The following is a 16,202-nucleotide window of genomic DNA, read 5'->3' as shown; positions in this document are numbered from 1 at the left end:
TTTTTAATTGTGTTAATTATAAACCATGATCTGTGTTCTTCCAGCGGACTCCCAAACATTTCGGAGTATCAGGCAGCTGGGGCAGCGATGGAGAGCAGCCCAGATCTGAACAGATTCTCAGCTATCAATTAGCTTCATCAGGGCACCCTAGGCTATTTGAGGGTCCCGCTCCTGCTTCCCAGGTGAGAGGATGTGGGGAAAGGAAGTGAACAGATAGCAAGGCTTGCATATTTTTTATGCCAGCAGAAACTGGGATGGTAAAGAGAGATGCTCTGTCTGCTGTCATATATTTGATTAAGAACAAAGCCACAAAGGCTTTGAAAGAGGAGACAGCTCCGTAACTGTGTGATTACTGTGGGCTCCTTGCTATGCCACATTTTATGCCAAGGATATGACCTCACAAATCCTTTATGAAGTCAGATGTAGATGGCAAATGTGTGTCATACTATGTCAAGAGAAGGGCACCGATGCAGTGACCATCAAAGCTGAAATGGCCATTAAATAATTGGGGGGGGATAAGGGAGTCATTTGGAGTAGCTCGCTCATGTCACAATGAAAATCGTAACTGTTGCCAGCCCAACTGGTGAGGGATCACCTTGAAATAGGTAAATAATGCCTACAGCTGTTAATATAATTAATGAGATCTTTTATAGGTCATCTATGGGCTTTCATTCCTAGAAATCGCTGGATTTATACTGACATCTGCTGGTGCAGAGAATCGTAACACCTCTGTTTTCCCACCCTATACACCAAATGATTGTTTTTCCCTAATGGATTTTAGCTGGATTATTTCCAACCTAACAAAGTGGCACTCTAAACAAGTGATTGTTCAGAATCAGACCCTAATTTCTGTGGTGAAAGCACTTCAGGATCAAGAGAGCGCATCTATACTTTTAAAGCTACCTTATTTCTTGTGTGGGAATCTAAGCGCATGCCAAAATCTCCTTTAGGATTGTGGATTAATTTCAAATTTCACTAAAGTAAACTCTCAATGTATTATATATATTTCATATTGCCAATCCACTCTGTCATAGGTTCAGGGTGGGAATAACTATCTAAAAACATGACACTGTAAAGCAGATTAAGTCAGGCTTCCTAAAACTCTGCCCTCCAGATGTTTTTGGCCTACAACTCCCACGATCCCTAGCTAGCAGGACCAGTGGTCACGGAAGATGGGAATTGTAGTCTCAAAACATCTGGAGGGCCAAGGTTGAGGAAGCCTGGATTAAGGTATTAGATCAAGAATGGGGTATGTGTAGCCGTCCAAATGTTGTTGGACTCCAATACCCATTAGTCTCAGCCTGCATGGCCAATTATCAGGAATGATGGAATCTGTAGTCTAGCAACATTTGCAACTTCAGCATTAAAAGATGAGTTTGCAGGAAAGGACTTGTTTATTTTTACATTTATTTGTTTATATATTATTTTGTATTTTAAATACTGCTTGCTCAAACTTAACACCTCTAAGTGGTTGTAGAAATTACTATACAGTGTTCATGAAGTGCTACTCAAACATTGTTTTATACAAAAGCATGTACAAAAACCCTTTAAAAGCAAATTCCATTCTCATCTCATCCGTAATATGCCTTCACTTTCCTGGCTTTGGCTCATTTGATTTTGTTTTAATGTTTAAATGGTGTGTTTTCTTAATGGCCACTTCTCCATTACAGGAAACTTCTTTAGAGGATTGAATAGTTTGTGGTCCCTTTACAAATTGTATATCAGCAATCAAAAACAAACAGAAAATTTCATTTCAGTCCAGCTTTCTATTTTATTGAAGTTAAAGTACCGCCCCCCCCCTGACTTGAACATTTTTCAAACAAAATGAGTATGGATGAAAACCAGATATCTAGCATGTGAATCTGTTGAATGCGTTGGATCTGGACCTTTGCTTGATCAGTGCAGTTTGCAAAACACAATCTGAGCCCCTTCATCTGAAACCTTGTCCAGGGTGATAAGATCTGGGGAAGAGAAGAAGCTCTTCATCTGCAACAACTGCTGCTTTTGCTTGGAGAGAGCAGGTGAACAAGCAGTAAACAGCGAGGAGGAGGAGGAGGAGGAGGAGGAGGAGGAGGAGGAGGAGGAGGAAAGCAGAGCCAGGGAGCTCCAGGGCTTGTCAAGCTGGAGTTTGGGCCTTGGGAGATGCTCCTTGTGTGCTTCTGTAGAAAAAGTTTCTTCTTCCTCTCTGATAATCTTCTTTGACGATCACACGTAGCCAAGTAAGTTTGTCTTCCATGAACACGGTTTTAACAGTGAGTCCGTAAGTGACTGTTGAGGCCAGTTCTGGATCCACACGTCCTTCCACAGTGGGGACATAGGTTTCCAGGTGGGAGTTGATCACGGTCAGGGTTTGCCAAATGTGCCTTCCTCTTAGCATGTTTCTCCCTTTTGTGCTGAGTTCAAGCGTCTTCAAAGTCCATGACACCTTTGGTAAGTTCTCTCATTGGAGCGCTCACAGGCCAGCGTTTCCCAGTTGTCAGTGTTTATACTACATTTTTAAAGATTTGCCTTGAGAGTCTTTAAACCTCCATTGTTGACCACCAGCATTATGCTTTCCATTTTTAAGTTCAGAATAGAGCAGTTGCTTTGGAAGACGATAATCAGGCATCTACACAACATGACCGGTCCAATAAGTTGATGTTGAAGAATCATCACTTTGACACTGGTGATCTTTGCTTCTTCCAGTACACTGGCATTAGTTCGCCTGTCTTCCTAAGTGATGTGTAAAATTTTTCAGAGACACTGTTGATGGAACTTTTTGAGGAGTTGGAGATGGCATTTATAAGTGGTCCACATTTCACAAGCATACAGTAAGGTTGGTAGTACAATAGCTTTGTAAACAAACATTTTGGTTTCCCTGCGAATGTCCTCTGCACTTCAGTTGGGAGAAAGCTGCACTCACAGAGCCCAGGCGACGCTAGATTTATCTGTGATAATACTGGGGTCGGTGCTTATCCAATGATGCCAAATGCCAGGAGAGTCAGGACAGATGTGCAGGAGTGCTTCACAAAGCACATAGCTGAGATCCTTAGCTGCAGGTCATGCAGAATATTGGCACCAAGTTGGACATGGGTAGATGCCAGGGCAATGAAGCCACAGCACAGGTGACCACAATTGTGGGCAAAGTTGTATCATGCTTGCAGGATGCAGCATCAACTTGCAAATCAGGTGGGAGACAAAATGTGGGCGGGACCTGCAGCACATCGATGCCCGTGCATATTTGACTACATGTTTGGATGGAGGCTAAGGCATTAGCCTCATTCAGGGAGCAAATGTGCTGGAAACGGTCTGGGTAGACCTAGATTAAAATTCCTTTTTCAGCCACGAGGCTCGGTGGGTCATCACCAACCCCCCAGAGTAGTTGCAAAAACAGAACAGCAAAATCACCTTGTGCTCCCCTGAAGAAGGTTAAGATATTTATGTAATAAATCCTGGAGTTCTCTATTCTGCAGCCTATATTTAACTGCAACACATGACCTGTTTTTATGGCCTTTCTCCCTCTTTTTCTGCTTCTCCCTCTCTCAAAAAGGCAGTGGTGATGGCATAACCATTCTATGGCCTTTTAAAGGTGTGTGGGACAGGGACGGTTATTGGTTTGCTTTTGCTTGGATCATGTATTTTGTGTTCTCATTTTGTATGTTTCTGTTGTGAACCACCAGGTGATCTTCAGATGAAGGGTGGTATACAAATTAGGGTTGCCGCATGTCCTCTTTTTCCAGGACATGTCCTCTTTTTCAGTGGTAAAATTTCTGTCCAGATGAATTTTTTGAATTTTTCAAAATGTCCGGGGTGGTGGTGGTGTGGGAGCAGACTACTTTTTGTGTTGCATATGCAGTAATAGACAGCCAAGTGCAAAACATAGACATACTGTGTGAATTTTGCATGATGCAGGAAAGGACCATGTCCCTTTTTTTGTATTATTTGAAGGGACATTGTAGAATGCACCTGCTCCCTCCCTCCCTCCCTCCTCGCCCCCTGCCCCAGGTGCCAGCAAATGTGTCCTCTTTTTCACTCTTCAAACTATGGCATCCCTAAATAACCAGTGTGATCCCACTCAAGTCCAGCAAACCAATGTTGTACTCTATCGAGGAGCCATCATTTATCATGCATACCTAGAAGTAGAGGACACTGGCCATCTAGCGTGTTGTGTGGGATTGAAGTAAAAGCTTTGCAGTTTTGAAGTAGTTATTCCAAATTGAGCGTTGGTGCTGCCTCATTGCCTGTCTTTATAGGGCTTGCATCACTATGTTTTCCTCAGAGTGCCAAGGCACCTCTCTTCTCATTATTTAATCTGATGTCCAGGGCTCGTAGCTGGATGAGGAACCCTGTGTTTGGGCAGATCCCTCGGTTTGAATCCACCGATTTTAAGGCCTCCACGAGTGTCAGGTTTTCATGGATCATCAAATAAGCCAGCACTAAAGTGGCTGAGCGGCTTAACCCCATGGCACAATGGACAAATACCTTGCCTGCAGAGAAATAACAAAAGAACAGCATTTAACTGATGTGGAACATAGAAGGTTAAGACCAGCGCTTCCCTCCCCACCCCACCCCAGCCGGAACTCATTGCAACTCAGTTCCGGCTCCTCTCAGGTGAGTGCCATTGCCATTATAAGAGAACAAGGAAGGTGTTCATTGTGAGTTCTAGCACCTCTTTTTCTAGAAAAATAGCATTGTTTAAGACATTCAAGCTTCAGGGCTCCCAAAATTTGGTCCAACACCGATAAGGCTGCTCCACTTCTGGGTGAATTGGTGCTGTGGACAGGCCACATGCCTCCACACACAGCGGAGGTTGGGCCAGGCCCCTGCCTCATCAGGGAGACCCCAGCCGCATCACGACCCCCGGCCGGCCAATCCGGTCAGCTGGGGGGCGTGGCTTACTCCTTTTAAAGCAGCTGCACATCCAGGGTGTAGGAATAACGGAGGATGACGGGAGGTTGGCTGCAGGTGAGCAGTGCAGGAGCAAGCTGGCAAACATGCTCCAAGCAGGCTGCCGACTAGCTGTGCAGAGGCTCCTTTTATCAACAGAAGTCAACAATTGGAAACAGTAGTGAAACCACTCTGAATATGACGCATTTCCATCTAAGCACATTTCCAGCGTTATCAAATACACGTGTTGGCAGGTGTTTCCCTAAAATGTTCCCCAGTACTTGATTTCATCTGCGTCCCTGGTCATGCTCCAGCCAAGCGTTATGTCTAGTAACCAAATCTGTGAGAGGACAAATGCTCAGGGGGGAAACCCTGTTTGCTAGCCAAGAGGCCACAAGTTTGTGGAGCATGGGTGCAAGGCTCCTTGGCACGCTGTGGCATGCCGGGTGTGAGGCATGTCTCAGCACAGGCACAGCCTTACTCCCACACAGGGGATCTCTGTTCTGGTTCACCCTCTTTTCATGTGTTTGTCGTATTGGCCTTGCTATGGACTTCGGTTGGTCACTGTTGAGGGGCCTGGTAGGAATTTTTCCACTTGGCAAATTGGCACTGGCCATTTGGTTTTTGCCTACCTTGTAGCAATCATCACAACTTTTGTAGGGTTTGGCAGTTAGGCATTGGTAAAGCCTGGTTTGGGGGAGGGGAGGTGTGGCCATCACCTGCCCCTCCATTTTAAAGGATAGTCCGTTAAAGGAATCCAGGGGTTGTGGTTCCTGTCCGAAGCCCGGGTGGAGGCTAGGGCCATGGCACGACCTTCCAGTGACCCTGGGGGAGCTCCAAATTGGTGTACATAAACAGGGCTCCCCTACTGGTGGTTTAACCCTTGTGAGACTTCCTGTATGGTGGGTGGGAGTCAGATATAGTCGGTTCAATTCCGATGCCTAAGCCAATACCACTCACATTCTGTAACCAATAAAGTTGTGGTCTAAATTTTGCCCATTAACCTCATACAGTATACGGTGTCCATATGTAATTATTCAACATAAAGGGGGAGGCCTCGGGGCCTTGACATGCAGTAGTAACTGTGGGAAGGATTTCTCTCCCTGAAGGTACACCCGTCTGAAGATACCCTGGAAAACCATTGAAGAGTCCATGACGGAGGCAGAACGAGACTCTATACAACACCCAGGGCCAATGATGAGATGCAGTTCCTTCTGCTAATTCTATGTACTGGTGGTGAGCTTAAAAGCCCTGCATTGGGTTATCATAAAAAGACATCTACAATGAGACACGAGTTACACATGTTTATGTAAAGTCAGCATTGGCCAATAAGAAGGTAAAGATCAAGGTAAAGGACGCCTGGATGGTTAAGTCCAGTCAAAGTCCAGTCAAAGGTGACTATGGGTTGCGGTGCTCATCTTGCTTCAGGCCGAGGGAGCCGGCATTTGTCAACAGACAGTTTTCTCGGTCATGTGGCCAGCATGACTAAACTGCTTCTGGTGCAACGGAACACTGTGACGGAAACCAGAGCACACGGAAACGCTGTTTACCTTCTCGCCACAGCGGTACGTATTTATCTACTTGCACTGGCGTGCTTTCGAACTGCTGGGACAGAGCAATGGGAGCTCACCCCATCCTGTGGATTTGAACCGCCAACCTTCTGATCGGCAAGCCCAAGAGGCTCAGTGGTTTAGACCACAGCGCCACCCGCATCCCTACAATGAGATGCTTGAGTTATGCATGTTTATGTACAACTTTGGCCAATGAGAAGATAGGTGGTTAATCAACTTTAAAAATTATCAGACTGATTGATATAGCCCAATAACTTTTTATATAGGATTTGGGAGATGGGAATAACTTCCTGCTTTTTTCCAAACTAGCCCTGCTTCTGCACCTTCAACTTCGGCCAGACACGGAGAAATTAATCAAGCAACGCTTTCCATGCCACTATCACTACCCTAGGAAAAGTTTCGCCTGCTCCAGTGCTAAGCTGCCGTCAAACACATAGGAAGAGGTTCATCAAAGAGTGACAACCCCACATGTGCCACTCCTCCTCCTTTCCTGGAGATCTAGTATGGGGAAGCCCATCCCTGAGCAAGAAAGACCAATTAAGCAAAGCATCCTTAAGTAGCTTTAAGCCCCTTGCTAAATGCGGCAAGATTAAAGGGAACAGCAGCAGCTTTGGGCCCACACAGCTGGCAACCGAGTGCCTCTTGCATCTCGAAGGCAGTTTCTCCTCCCTCTATCTCCCTCTTACCTCCTGTAGCCTTCAAGGCATTGTGGATGAAATTCGCAGCATCCTGGAAGAAGACGCTGATATCAAACGAGGTGTCGTCAAACGCCTGCACCCCGTAGTACTCGATTGGCAGGTCTCTGTAATATCGAGCGCCTGTGTTGATGTTGTATGGCCCGTCTGCTGCGTTGAGGATGTGGGTGATGCCAAGGCTCTGCAGAATGGCTTTGCTTCGAGCTGCCCATCTGTCAAAAGATGATAAAGGGTTGCTGTGGCTGTGGCTGCTCCTGTTCCGTGTTGACATGGGCTTATTTAAGAGGCCTCTTGAGCCTCAAGGAAGCAAGAAGCAAGGAGCACCTGCGTCTCATCTCTAATTCATAGCACAGTCCCTGTTTACCGGACCATGGCTCCTTACAACCTGCTCTGTCAGGCAGAATCAGTTTTAGGGCTTCCCTCCCTTGCCATGCAGTTGGAGGAACAATTTCTGTTCTCCCTCTTTCTTTTGGACTACAGGTCTCTCTGTGTTACGTTCACAATTCAAGGTGTTGGTGCTGAACTTTAAAGCCCTAAATGGCCTTGGCCCAGTATACCTGAAGGAGCGTCTCCACCCCTATCGTTCAGCCCGGACACTGAGGTCCAGCTCTGAGGGCCTTCTGGCAGTTCCCTCACTGCAAGAAGTATAATTCCAGATTTGGGAGACCAAAGCCACCTTCCTTAGTTGGAAGTTGCATTTTATGTAGTGATATTTTTGGTGGCCCATAGGCACGATCTAAATAGTTGATTTATTTTTTAGAAGTAAGATTTGGGAATATGTATTGGTAATCCTCTAAGAATGTATAAAAGCTTTGGAACAATATTCATTTTGAGGACATTAACCTTTCCCCAAAAGGGAAAGGTTTAGAGGTCCCCACCTTTCAATAGCAAAAGAAATCTCATTTATAATTTGATTCAAATTTAATTTTACAATTTGGTCTATATCTGATGGAATCATTATACCCAAGTATTTAATAAAGTCTTTGCACATCTGAAATTGATGGTTTCTATACAATGTAGCCCTTGGCCCAATTGGTAAAATCTCTGAGTGACTGGGGAAACTGAGTGGGGTATAAATATATTATTATTATTACTACTATTACTATTACTATTACATTGCCCTTACTCGCCTCATACCCTCCAACATTTATCCATTGAAAATAGGGACGTCCTAAGGAAAAGTGAAACATTCCAGGGTCAAATCATAAACCGGGGTGGCTTCTGTAAATCCGGGGCTGTCCCTGGAAAACAGGGACACTTGGGAGGGCTACTTTCCCTTTTCACCCAGGGCCGCCCCACCCATGAGGCAAGGCATAGGCGCCAACTCTGAGGCGCCCAGGTCCCTACAGCCCCCCTAATACAGTAAAATATTTGAGGCCAACAGGGGCAGATTCAGGGGTGCACAAAGGGTGCTCAGGCACTGAGTTTGCTGGATTTGGGGAAGGAGGCATGAGGGTTCAGACAGGGTCCTAGAGTCCTCTCACCTGCTTCCCAAAGGACATGTATGTGTCTGCGACAGAGAGCAAAAGAGGTTTTCCTTGGCAGTGGAGGGACTATGTATGTGTGTGCAAACAAATTGGGATCTGAACATTTAAATTCCACAAAATGTAATAGTTTTATGTAAAGTAATTTTACAGTGGTACCTCGGGTTGCAAACACCTTGGGTTACAAACACTTTGGGTTACAGACTCCGCAAACCTGGAAGTAGGACCTTGAGTTAAGAACTTTACCTCAGGATGAGAACAGAAATCGTGCAGCGGCAGCGGGAGGCCCCATTAGCTAAAGTGGTACCTCAGGTTAAGAACCGTTTCAGGTTAAGAACGGACCTCCGGAACAGATTAAGTTCATAACCAGAGGTACCACTGTATATTTTAATTGTATTTGATTGTAATATTATATTTTAGTTGTACTTAGGTTGATCTGTGTTTTTCCCTTTTCAAATGAGCATTTAAAGGTTATATCGGTTTTAATTTGTCCATATTTCTGATAGAAAGTTGGTTTACAGAACCAGTTTATACTAGTCCATTTTGTGGAATTTGGATGTTGAGATCCCAATTTGTTTGCTGCTATTTTATAGGATTTTTAACCTTCTGCTCTCCTTCTGACTGGTAAGTGACAAGATGCAATCCTTCCGTTTCCTTACGCGTCTCCGAGGTAGAGGTTTGGCCACACTTGATCCACATGGTTGTCGGATCCTCCTCTGTTCCAAACTAGCCTCTGCAATTCAGAAAGTGCTGGTGTCTCATAACGGCTTCGACTTTCCGAGTTTTGATTCTTGGAGGAGCCGTTTCCAGCATGGCTCATACCTGCTTTTGTGCTTTCATGAGCTTCAGATGTAACTAAAATGGCCTTTGGGAAATGAGAGAGAGACGGGGGGTTAAAAACTTTGTTTAAAACCAAGGTTCCCTCGGGGGGGTGTTGATTTTTAAGGGGGGCAATTTGGAAGCTTGTTTATACCAAGTTAATGGCCTTTTAGGCTTCCTCCACATGAATAGGAACCTGTCTTCAAGGGCAGTCCCAGGTAGAGTGTATTCCAGTAGTCCAAGCAGGAAGACAGCACGGACAACTGGGGTCGGGCAACCTGGTCCAGAAATGGCTGTGGTTGGTGAACTAGCCTATTTAATAATAATAATAATAATAATAATAATAATAATAATAATGATATATTCAAAAGTTACAATACAGCTTTGTCCACTGCCATAATTACCACAGAATGATCACTCCAATTCTCAATCCCATTTCACTGTTGGCTCGCTGAATATCCTCAATAGGAACCCAACTGGCATAAGTTGGTCATGAAGCACACCTAGCTACAGAAAAGTGAAAAGTTTGAATCCAGGTGTGCTCCCAAATTATGAACTGGTTTCTTTGAGGGGAGCACAACCTCTCTCAGAGTAGGATGTGCACCTAAATTCTCAGACACATGAACCACCCACTCACAGCACTTCTGCCCAATCTGGGTCCAGCCTCTGTTTATTGAGCCCTCCGGTCATTCCATCACTGCCCCAAGGCACCTGTGCAACACCTTCACGGCCTCTTCTGTTTCCAGTGAAATGGAGAGAGAGACATGCGTATCGACAGCATACTGATGACACCATGCTTCAAATCCCCAGATGGCAGCTCCCAACACTTTGATACAGACATTAAATAGCATAGGAAACAGAGTGGACCTTTGTGGGACCCCACAGCCCAAAAGCCATGAGCCAAGCAATGACCCCCTGAGAGTGACGATGCAGGTAGGAGCAGAACCGTTTTAATAAGCGCCATTGACTACCAGTTCCTCCAGTTGCTCCAGTGGAACGCCATGGTCAATGGTGTGTCTTCTTGAGAGGGCAAGAAGAATCAACAAGATCACACACACCCTTGTCTCTCTCCCTATAGAGATTATCAATCCGGGAGACCAAGGCCATTACTGGGCCTGATACCAGGCTGGAAGAGACCTAGATTCTCTCCAAGCATACCTGCAGCTGACTACAACCATGAAAGCAATATTAGAGACTGGACGGTAGTTTCCCAAAACCTCTGGATCCAGAGAGGACCTCTTTGAGAGAGAGTGTACCACTGCCTCTTTCAAGGTGGTGGGCATAACTCCCTTCTTGTTACCGTTGTACCTCTTTGTGACTTAATATTCTGTCTTCTTTCTGCAAGTTCCTTGGACTCTCTTCAGGGCTTCCTTGTGTTCACTGTGAGTGATGTGTTCCCGACCTTCCTCCTCCTCCTCGCTCTGTTTCTTTTCTTAGTCGCCGACGTCCAACACAGGGATAAACAGCGCGCCTCCTCTGCGAGCTTGTGGATTAAGTTGCTGATACTCTGTTATTTTAAGTGCATGCGGTTTTAAGCCTCGCTTCAAGCAGCGTGGGCCGCTTTGCATCCTGTAATTGGAGGAGAAAGAGGGAAAGAATACCTTCTGGGTAACTGCAGGAGTTTCAGGGTGAGATTACACCAGCTGCAGGTGACTGAAGATTATGAAAATTAAACCCGGTATGAGGCTTGTGGGAGAGGTGCTCCCCGGGGCTTCCTATCCGTAGACAGAGCAGGATTGGGCCAGCCTCTCAGCACCCTATCGTTGAGTTAGCAAAATAATTTCAGCAAGTATTTCATGGCATTGCAGAAGGTTAAAAGATAAAGGTAAAGGTACCCCTGCCCGTACGGGGCAGTCGTGTACGACTCTAGGGTCCGACTCTAGGGTTGTGCACCCATCTCACTTAAGAGGCCGGGGGCCAGCGCTGTCCAGAGACACTTCTGGGTCACGTGGCCAGCGTGACGAAGCTGCTCTGGCGAGCCAGCACCAGCGCAGCACACGGAAACGCCGTTTACCTTCCCGCTATAAAGCGGTACCTATTTATCTACTTGCACTTAAGGGTGCTTTCGAACTGCTAGGTGGGCAGGAGCTGGGACCGAAAGACTGGAGCTCACCCCGCCGCGGGGATTCGAACCGCTGACCATACGATCGGCAAGTCCTAGGCGCTGAGGTTTTACCCACAGCGCCACCCGCGTCCCCGGTTAAAAGATAGCTCCTTGCAAAATGGCCTTCTGCACTGCTACTAAAATACAAAGACTATTAACAGCACTGGTGAGCAGAAAAAGTGGATCGCTGACGCCAGATTACCTTTTGCAGTATGATTTGTGTGCATGCGTTTGTGCATCTTGTCTCAAGTGTGCGTACCTACCAAATGTTGTGATCCACCCATAACATGTAGGATGCTGGTGGTGCTGTGGTCTAAACTGAGCCTCTTGGGCTTGCTGATCAGAAGGTTGGCTGTTCGAATCCCTGCGACGGGGTGAGCTCCCGTTGTTCTGTCCCAGCTCCTGCCAACCTAGCAGTTTGAAAGCACGCCAGTGCAAGTAGATAAATAGGTACTGCTGCGGCAGGAAGGTAAACAGCATTTCCGTGCACTCTGGTGTCCGTCACGGTGTCCCGTTGTGTCAGAAGTGGTTTAGTCATGCTAGTCACATGACCCGGAAAGCTGTCTATGGACAAATGCCGGCTCCCTTGGCCTGAAAGCGAGATGAGCGCCGCAACCCCATAGTCGCCTTGGACTGGACTTAACCGTCCAGGGGTCCTTTACCCCCCCTTTTTTAAAACTTAACTAGTAAAAGTAAAGGTAAAGGGACCCCTGACTGTTAGGTCCAGTTGTGACCGACTCTGGGGTTGCAGCGCTCATCTCGCTTTACTGGCCGAGGCAGCCGGCATACAGCTTCCGGGTCATGTGGCCAGCATGACTAAGCTGCTTCTGGCGAAACAGAGCAGCGCACAGAAACGCCGTTTACCTTCTCGCTGGAGCTTCTACTGTATTTATCTACTTGCACTTTGATGTGCTTTTGAACTGCTAGGTTGGCAAGAGCAGGGACCGAGCAACGGGAGCTCACCCCGTTGCAGGGATTCGAACCGCTGACCTTCTGATCGGCAGGTCCTAGGCTCTGTGGCTTAACCCACAGCGCCACCTGCATCCCTTGAGGAAAGTTGTCACTCGAGTGAGCTTCAAGGAAGCAGCTTGCCAGTCTAGTCTTCCTAAGCATCACCCACTGTCTGAAGAGAGTGAATCTTTAACAAGCCAATCCCTGGTCTTCAGTGATAAATTTTTCCTCCTGCATGCGGCCATCTCCATGTTCTCCTGGCAAGTCACTTATGGTTGAGCACAGTGAAGTCGAACTACTTGGCCTGGACTGATCGAAAGCATATGGCAAGGGTACTTATCAGAATGGTAAATTAGACCACTACAAATATCCCCGAAGCGGGGCTGAGGCAGGGAAAAGAGTGGCTTTCCCTAAATCTTGCCTAATTGACTAGAGATTTAAACCAGGTCCCCCAGTCCACACTCTTAAAGGAGACAGACTTACTGCGTCATACGCTGAGCTGTTCGAGACCATCTCAAATTTGACGGCCTCTTCTCTCTGCCCCCTCCCCTCCATCCCATAAGGCTTTGCCAGTGCCTTGTCATTGCCTAAAAATATTTCATTTTACAAGGCAGCCCTGGAGAACAGATGCTAGAGATTGCATTTTGGCCACTAGATGTTGCTCTGCAACTGCATAAGAAATGAGAGGAAGCAATAACCGAAATGGCTGCTCTCTCATACAATGATAATTCCCCAATTTCAACACTGATAGCATGGCCTTCCTTGTTCAGTGTCCCTGTTCATTGTTAATATGTAGGTAAGATCAACAGAGTTCTGAAAATTAGAATTACGGTACCCGACTAAAGATAGAATTCTGTGGGTCCTGGACATTCTTGAACTTTCATTTGCTGTGAAGCCCATTCTGTGTATTCGTAGATTTAATTGGACCACTATAAAACTTCTGCATTTACTGTTTAACCTTCTGGACTAAATGAAATATGACTTCAGTTTATTTTTCTGTATCTCTCTCTCTGTGTTTCCTATCCGTAACACTATAATGTCATGAATTTAGGGTGTTAAGATGGGTGCCAGATCCACTCTAATCCCCCTGCTATTTCCTAGATTTTACTCTTTCCTTTGCTGCACCCTATGTGTCCTGAATGACTACATCCCCACCCATGTCTATCTAAAGGTGACTAACGGCAGGCACTGCAAATGACTCAGATGGCCAAACATGCTGGAAACTGGTGTATCGTGTTTGCTTGGAGGCCACCACAGAGCTGGCAAATACATGGGTGTGGTGGAGGGAGAGCATGGCTTGAGTGGTGTGGCAGGGAAATTGTGAACAGTTCATGGGCAGAGAAAGCATGACTCAGACACAGAATTGGCAGGCAGCTTTAAAAGCCATGGGTTCTCATCATACTCATCGTTCATTCGCTTTTCTCTCTTTTTTTGTGCAATGCTATTTTGATCAAATGGATTGATTTTAAAACTTTTTAATTAGCGAGAAGGCTGTGGCGTTTGCCCATTCATTTGAAAATGTTTGAACAGGGGAGAGAGAAAGAGTTAAAAATGTAGACAAATAGGAAAGCCGAAGGCGGAGCCTACTTGTTTATAAAAGGACTTAGCCTGAGGTTTGTTAAGTTGTTAGTTGGTTTTACTAGGTTGGTTGGTTGGGAAAGGCAGTTGGAAATGCAGTTGGCAGGCAGTTGGAAATAGAGAGACAGTTAGGGCAGTGGGTTCTTATGTGAGGGGAGGTAGAAGAGATAGAGAAAAGATAAACTAAGACTAAGAAGGTAAAGAGTAACAATGTTTGGAAAGCAGTTAAAGTTTGTTTGTGTCTGAAATAAACTACAGTGGTACCTCAGGTTAAGTAATTAATTCGTTCCGGAGGTCCGTACTTAACCTGAAACTGTTCTTAACCTGAGGCACCACTTTAGCTAATGGGGCCTCTTGCTGCTGCTGCGCCGCCGGAGAATGATTTCTGTTCTCATCCTGAAGCAAAGTGCTGTAACCTGAAGTGTATGTAACCCGAGGTACCACTGTACACTCTTCTTTGTTAATGTGAGAACCTGACTGAGACTAAGTGATTTACCGGGGAAGACCTGGTTGGTGGTAGCAGATTAGTGGTCAATACAGTGGTACCTCGGGTTATATACGCTTCAGGGTACAGACTCCGCTAACCCAGAAATAGTGCTTCAGGTTAAGAAATTTGCTTCAGGATGAGAACAGAGATCGTGCTCCGGCGGCGCGGCAGCAGCAGGAGGCCCCGTTAGCTAAAGTGGTGCTTCAGGTTAACAGCTTCAGGTTAAGTACTGACCTCTGGAACGAATTAAGTACTTAACCCGAGGTACCACTGTAGTCCGTGAGACGACCGGGGCCTCCGTACAAACCTTATCAAGAAAGCAGGTCTTTAACATTGTGGTTTTTTTTAATACAAGTATTTTCAAAAGAGCAGGCAAGAAATGTCACTGCAGCAAAGTCATTTGCCCTTATCTTCTTGCAAATCTTTTAAGAGTTCTCTAGTGCTTGTAAAAGAAAAATAAACAGGGTGTTGTCGTTGCTTTTTAAAGAGTTCTTTGAGTAGCGCCAGCTAGGTTGTAGGGCAGGGGTGATCTGGCAGACATTGTCAAAATCCTTTTTGGATTATAAAGTCTCCCAAAGCTGGAAAGGTCCAATTTATAAAAACAACAATAGACTCAAATATACCATATTTTTCAGTGTCTAAGACTAGGTTTTTTCCTAATAAATTATGTCAAATTAGGGGGCGTATTATACACGGGTAGTGCGGAGGCCATTTCCTTAAATCTGAGTCCCCCAAAATAGACGGAAAAATACGGTATATGTCTATTTGCTGTTTTACTTATGATAGGACTTGTTTATTGCTTTTATTGTTCTGCGATTATTATTACACAGTATCTTAATGTTTCATTGGTGTTAGCCAGCCAGAGAACACTGTAAAGGTAAAGGGACCCCTGACCAGTAGGTCCAGTCGTGACCGACTCTGGGGCTGCAGCGCTCATCTTGCTTTACTGGCCAAGGGAGCCGGCATACAGCTTCCGGGTCATGTGGCCAGCATGACTAAGCCACTCCTGGGGAACCAGAGCAGCGCACAGAAACGCCGTTTACCTTCCTGCCAGAGCGGTACCTGTTTATCTACTTGCACTTTGACGTGCTTTCGAACTGCTAGGTTGGCAGGAGCAGGGACCGAGCAACGGGAGCTCACTCCGTCGCAGGGATTCGAACCGCCGACCTTCTGATCGGCAAGTCCTAGGCTCTGTGGTTTAACCTACAGCGCCACCCGAATCCCATATAAACGCTGCTTAATAAATATTAAAGTTGTTAATAAAGTTTCCCAGCCTGAAAAAATCCAGGCAGGGAAAAGTCTCTGGCAGAGAAGACGAAGCATCTCACGATAGCGTCTGGGGTTTTGATGGATGTTAAACGATCCTTTAGCCTTGAAAGTAAAGAGGATAACTTCTCCCTAGGCAATGGCTATTCGTGCCAGTAGTAAAAGGAGGATGCCGGGTTACTACTAATTCTGTAGTGGTTTTGAAGTGTTCTAGCTGCTCTGGGCCACAGTGATACAGAGCAGAGATATTTATAATGCCAACCAACAGTTGTGGTGTGCATCTGACTGCACTGTGCAACAGGTGCAGGGCACCTATATGCCTACTGATATTTCAAAAAATCCAAAGACTTACGGCCAAATCCAGTGGGAAGTTCTCTGGAG

The 16,202-nt window shown here is 45.9% G+C and overlaps 2 protein-coding genes and 1 long non-coding RNA gene across 5 annotated transcripts in view; 2 read left to right on the top strand and 1 right to left on the bottom strand.

Moving 5' to 3' along the window:
- LOC310763570 (uncharacterized protein) overlaps window positions 1–16,202 on the top strand; it is a gene marked incomplete at its 3' end in the record, with an annotated part of 50,180 nt that overhangs the window by 33,187 nt on the left and 791 nt on the right. The window contains exon 2 of the mRNA XM_083616080.1: window positions 45–182. Within this exon, the coding sequence (XP_083472206.1) occupies window positions 45–182 (138 nt within the window). The remainder of the gene's footprint in view (window positions 1–44; window positions 183–16,202) is intronic.
- LOC310763555 (dual specificity protein phosphatase 13B-like) lies at window positions 1,752–14,039 on the bottom strand. Of its 3 annotated transcripts, XM_083616054.1 has the most exons (6): window positions 12,974–14,039; window positions 10,744–11,004; window positions 9,590–9,747; window positions 9,276–9,481; window positions 7,124–7,344; window positions 1,752–4,466 (listed from the first exon to the last, which is right to left on the bottom strand). In XM_083616054.1, the coding sequence occupies exons 4-6, from the start codon at window positions 9,434–9,436 to the stop codon at window positions 4,255–4,257; spliced, it is 594 nt and encodes a 197-aa protein (XP_083472180.1). In that variant the 5' UTR covers window positions 9,437–9,481; window positions 9,590–9,747; window positions 10,744–11,004; window positions 12,974–14,039; the 3' UTR covers window positions 1,752–4,254. The 3 variants fall into 3 exon arrangements, with proteins under 3 accessions (XP_083472180.1, XP_083472181.1, XP_083472179.1); XM_083616055.1 differs by lacking the exons at window positions 9,590–9,747; window positions 10,744–11,004 and adding an exon at window positions 11,037–11,192; XM_083616053.1 differs by lacking the exon at window positions 9,590–9,747 and having other exon boundaries at window positions 12,974–14,035.
- On the top strand, window positions 1,913–8,129 carry LOC310763577. Its single transcript, XR_014548667.1, has 5 exons — window positions 1,913–2,032; window positions 2,066–2,815; window positions 4,303–4,590; window positions 5,976–6,431; window positions 6,747–8,129. It is a non-coding gene; the product is annotated as an uncharacterized lncRNA (long non-coding RNA).

Source organism: Podarcis filfolensis, assembly GCF_964270895.1.
Source record: "Podarcis filfolensis genome assembly, chromosome: 5".
NCBI classification, from domain to species: Eukaryota; Metazoa; Chordata; class Lepidosauria; order Squamata; family Lacertidae; genus Podarcis; species Podarcis filfolensis.
This window is presented reverse-complemented; position numbering and strand designations above follow the sequence as displayed.

Excerpts from the sequence above, each read along its gene's own strand:
- LOC310763555 (XM_083616055.1), bottom strand. The coding sequence starts at position 9,436 with ATGAGCCATGCTGGAAACGGCTCCTCCAAGAATCAAAACTCGGAAAGT. Across the intron at positions 7,345-9,275 it reads AACCTCTACCTCGGAGACGC|ATGGGCAGCTCGAAGCAAAG; the intron begins GTAAGGAAACGG and ends ATCTTTTGACAG. Across the intron at positions 4,467-7,123 it reads TGCCTTGAAGGCTACAGGAG|GCAAGGTATTTGTCCATTGT; the intron begins GTAAGAGGGAGA and ends ATTTCTCTGCAG.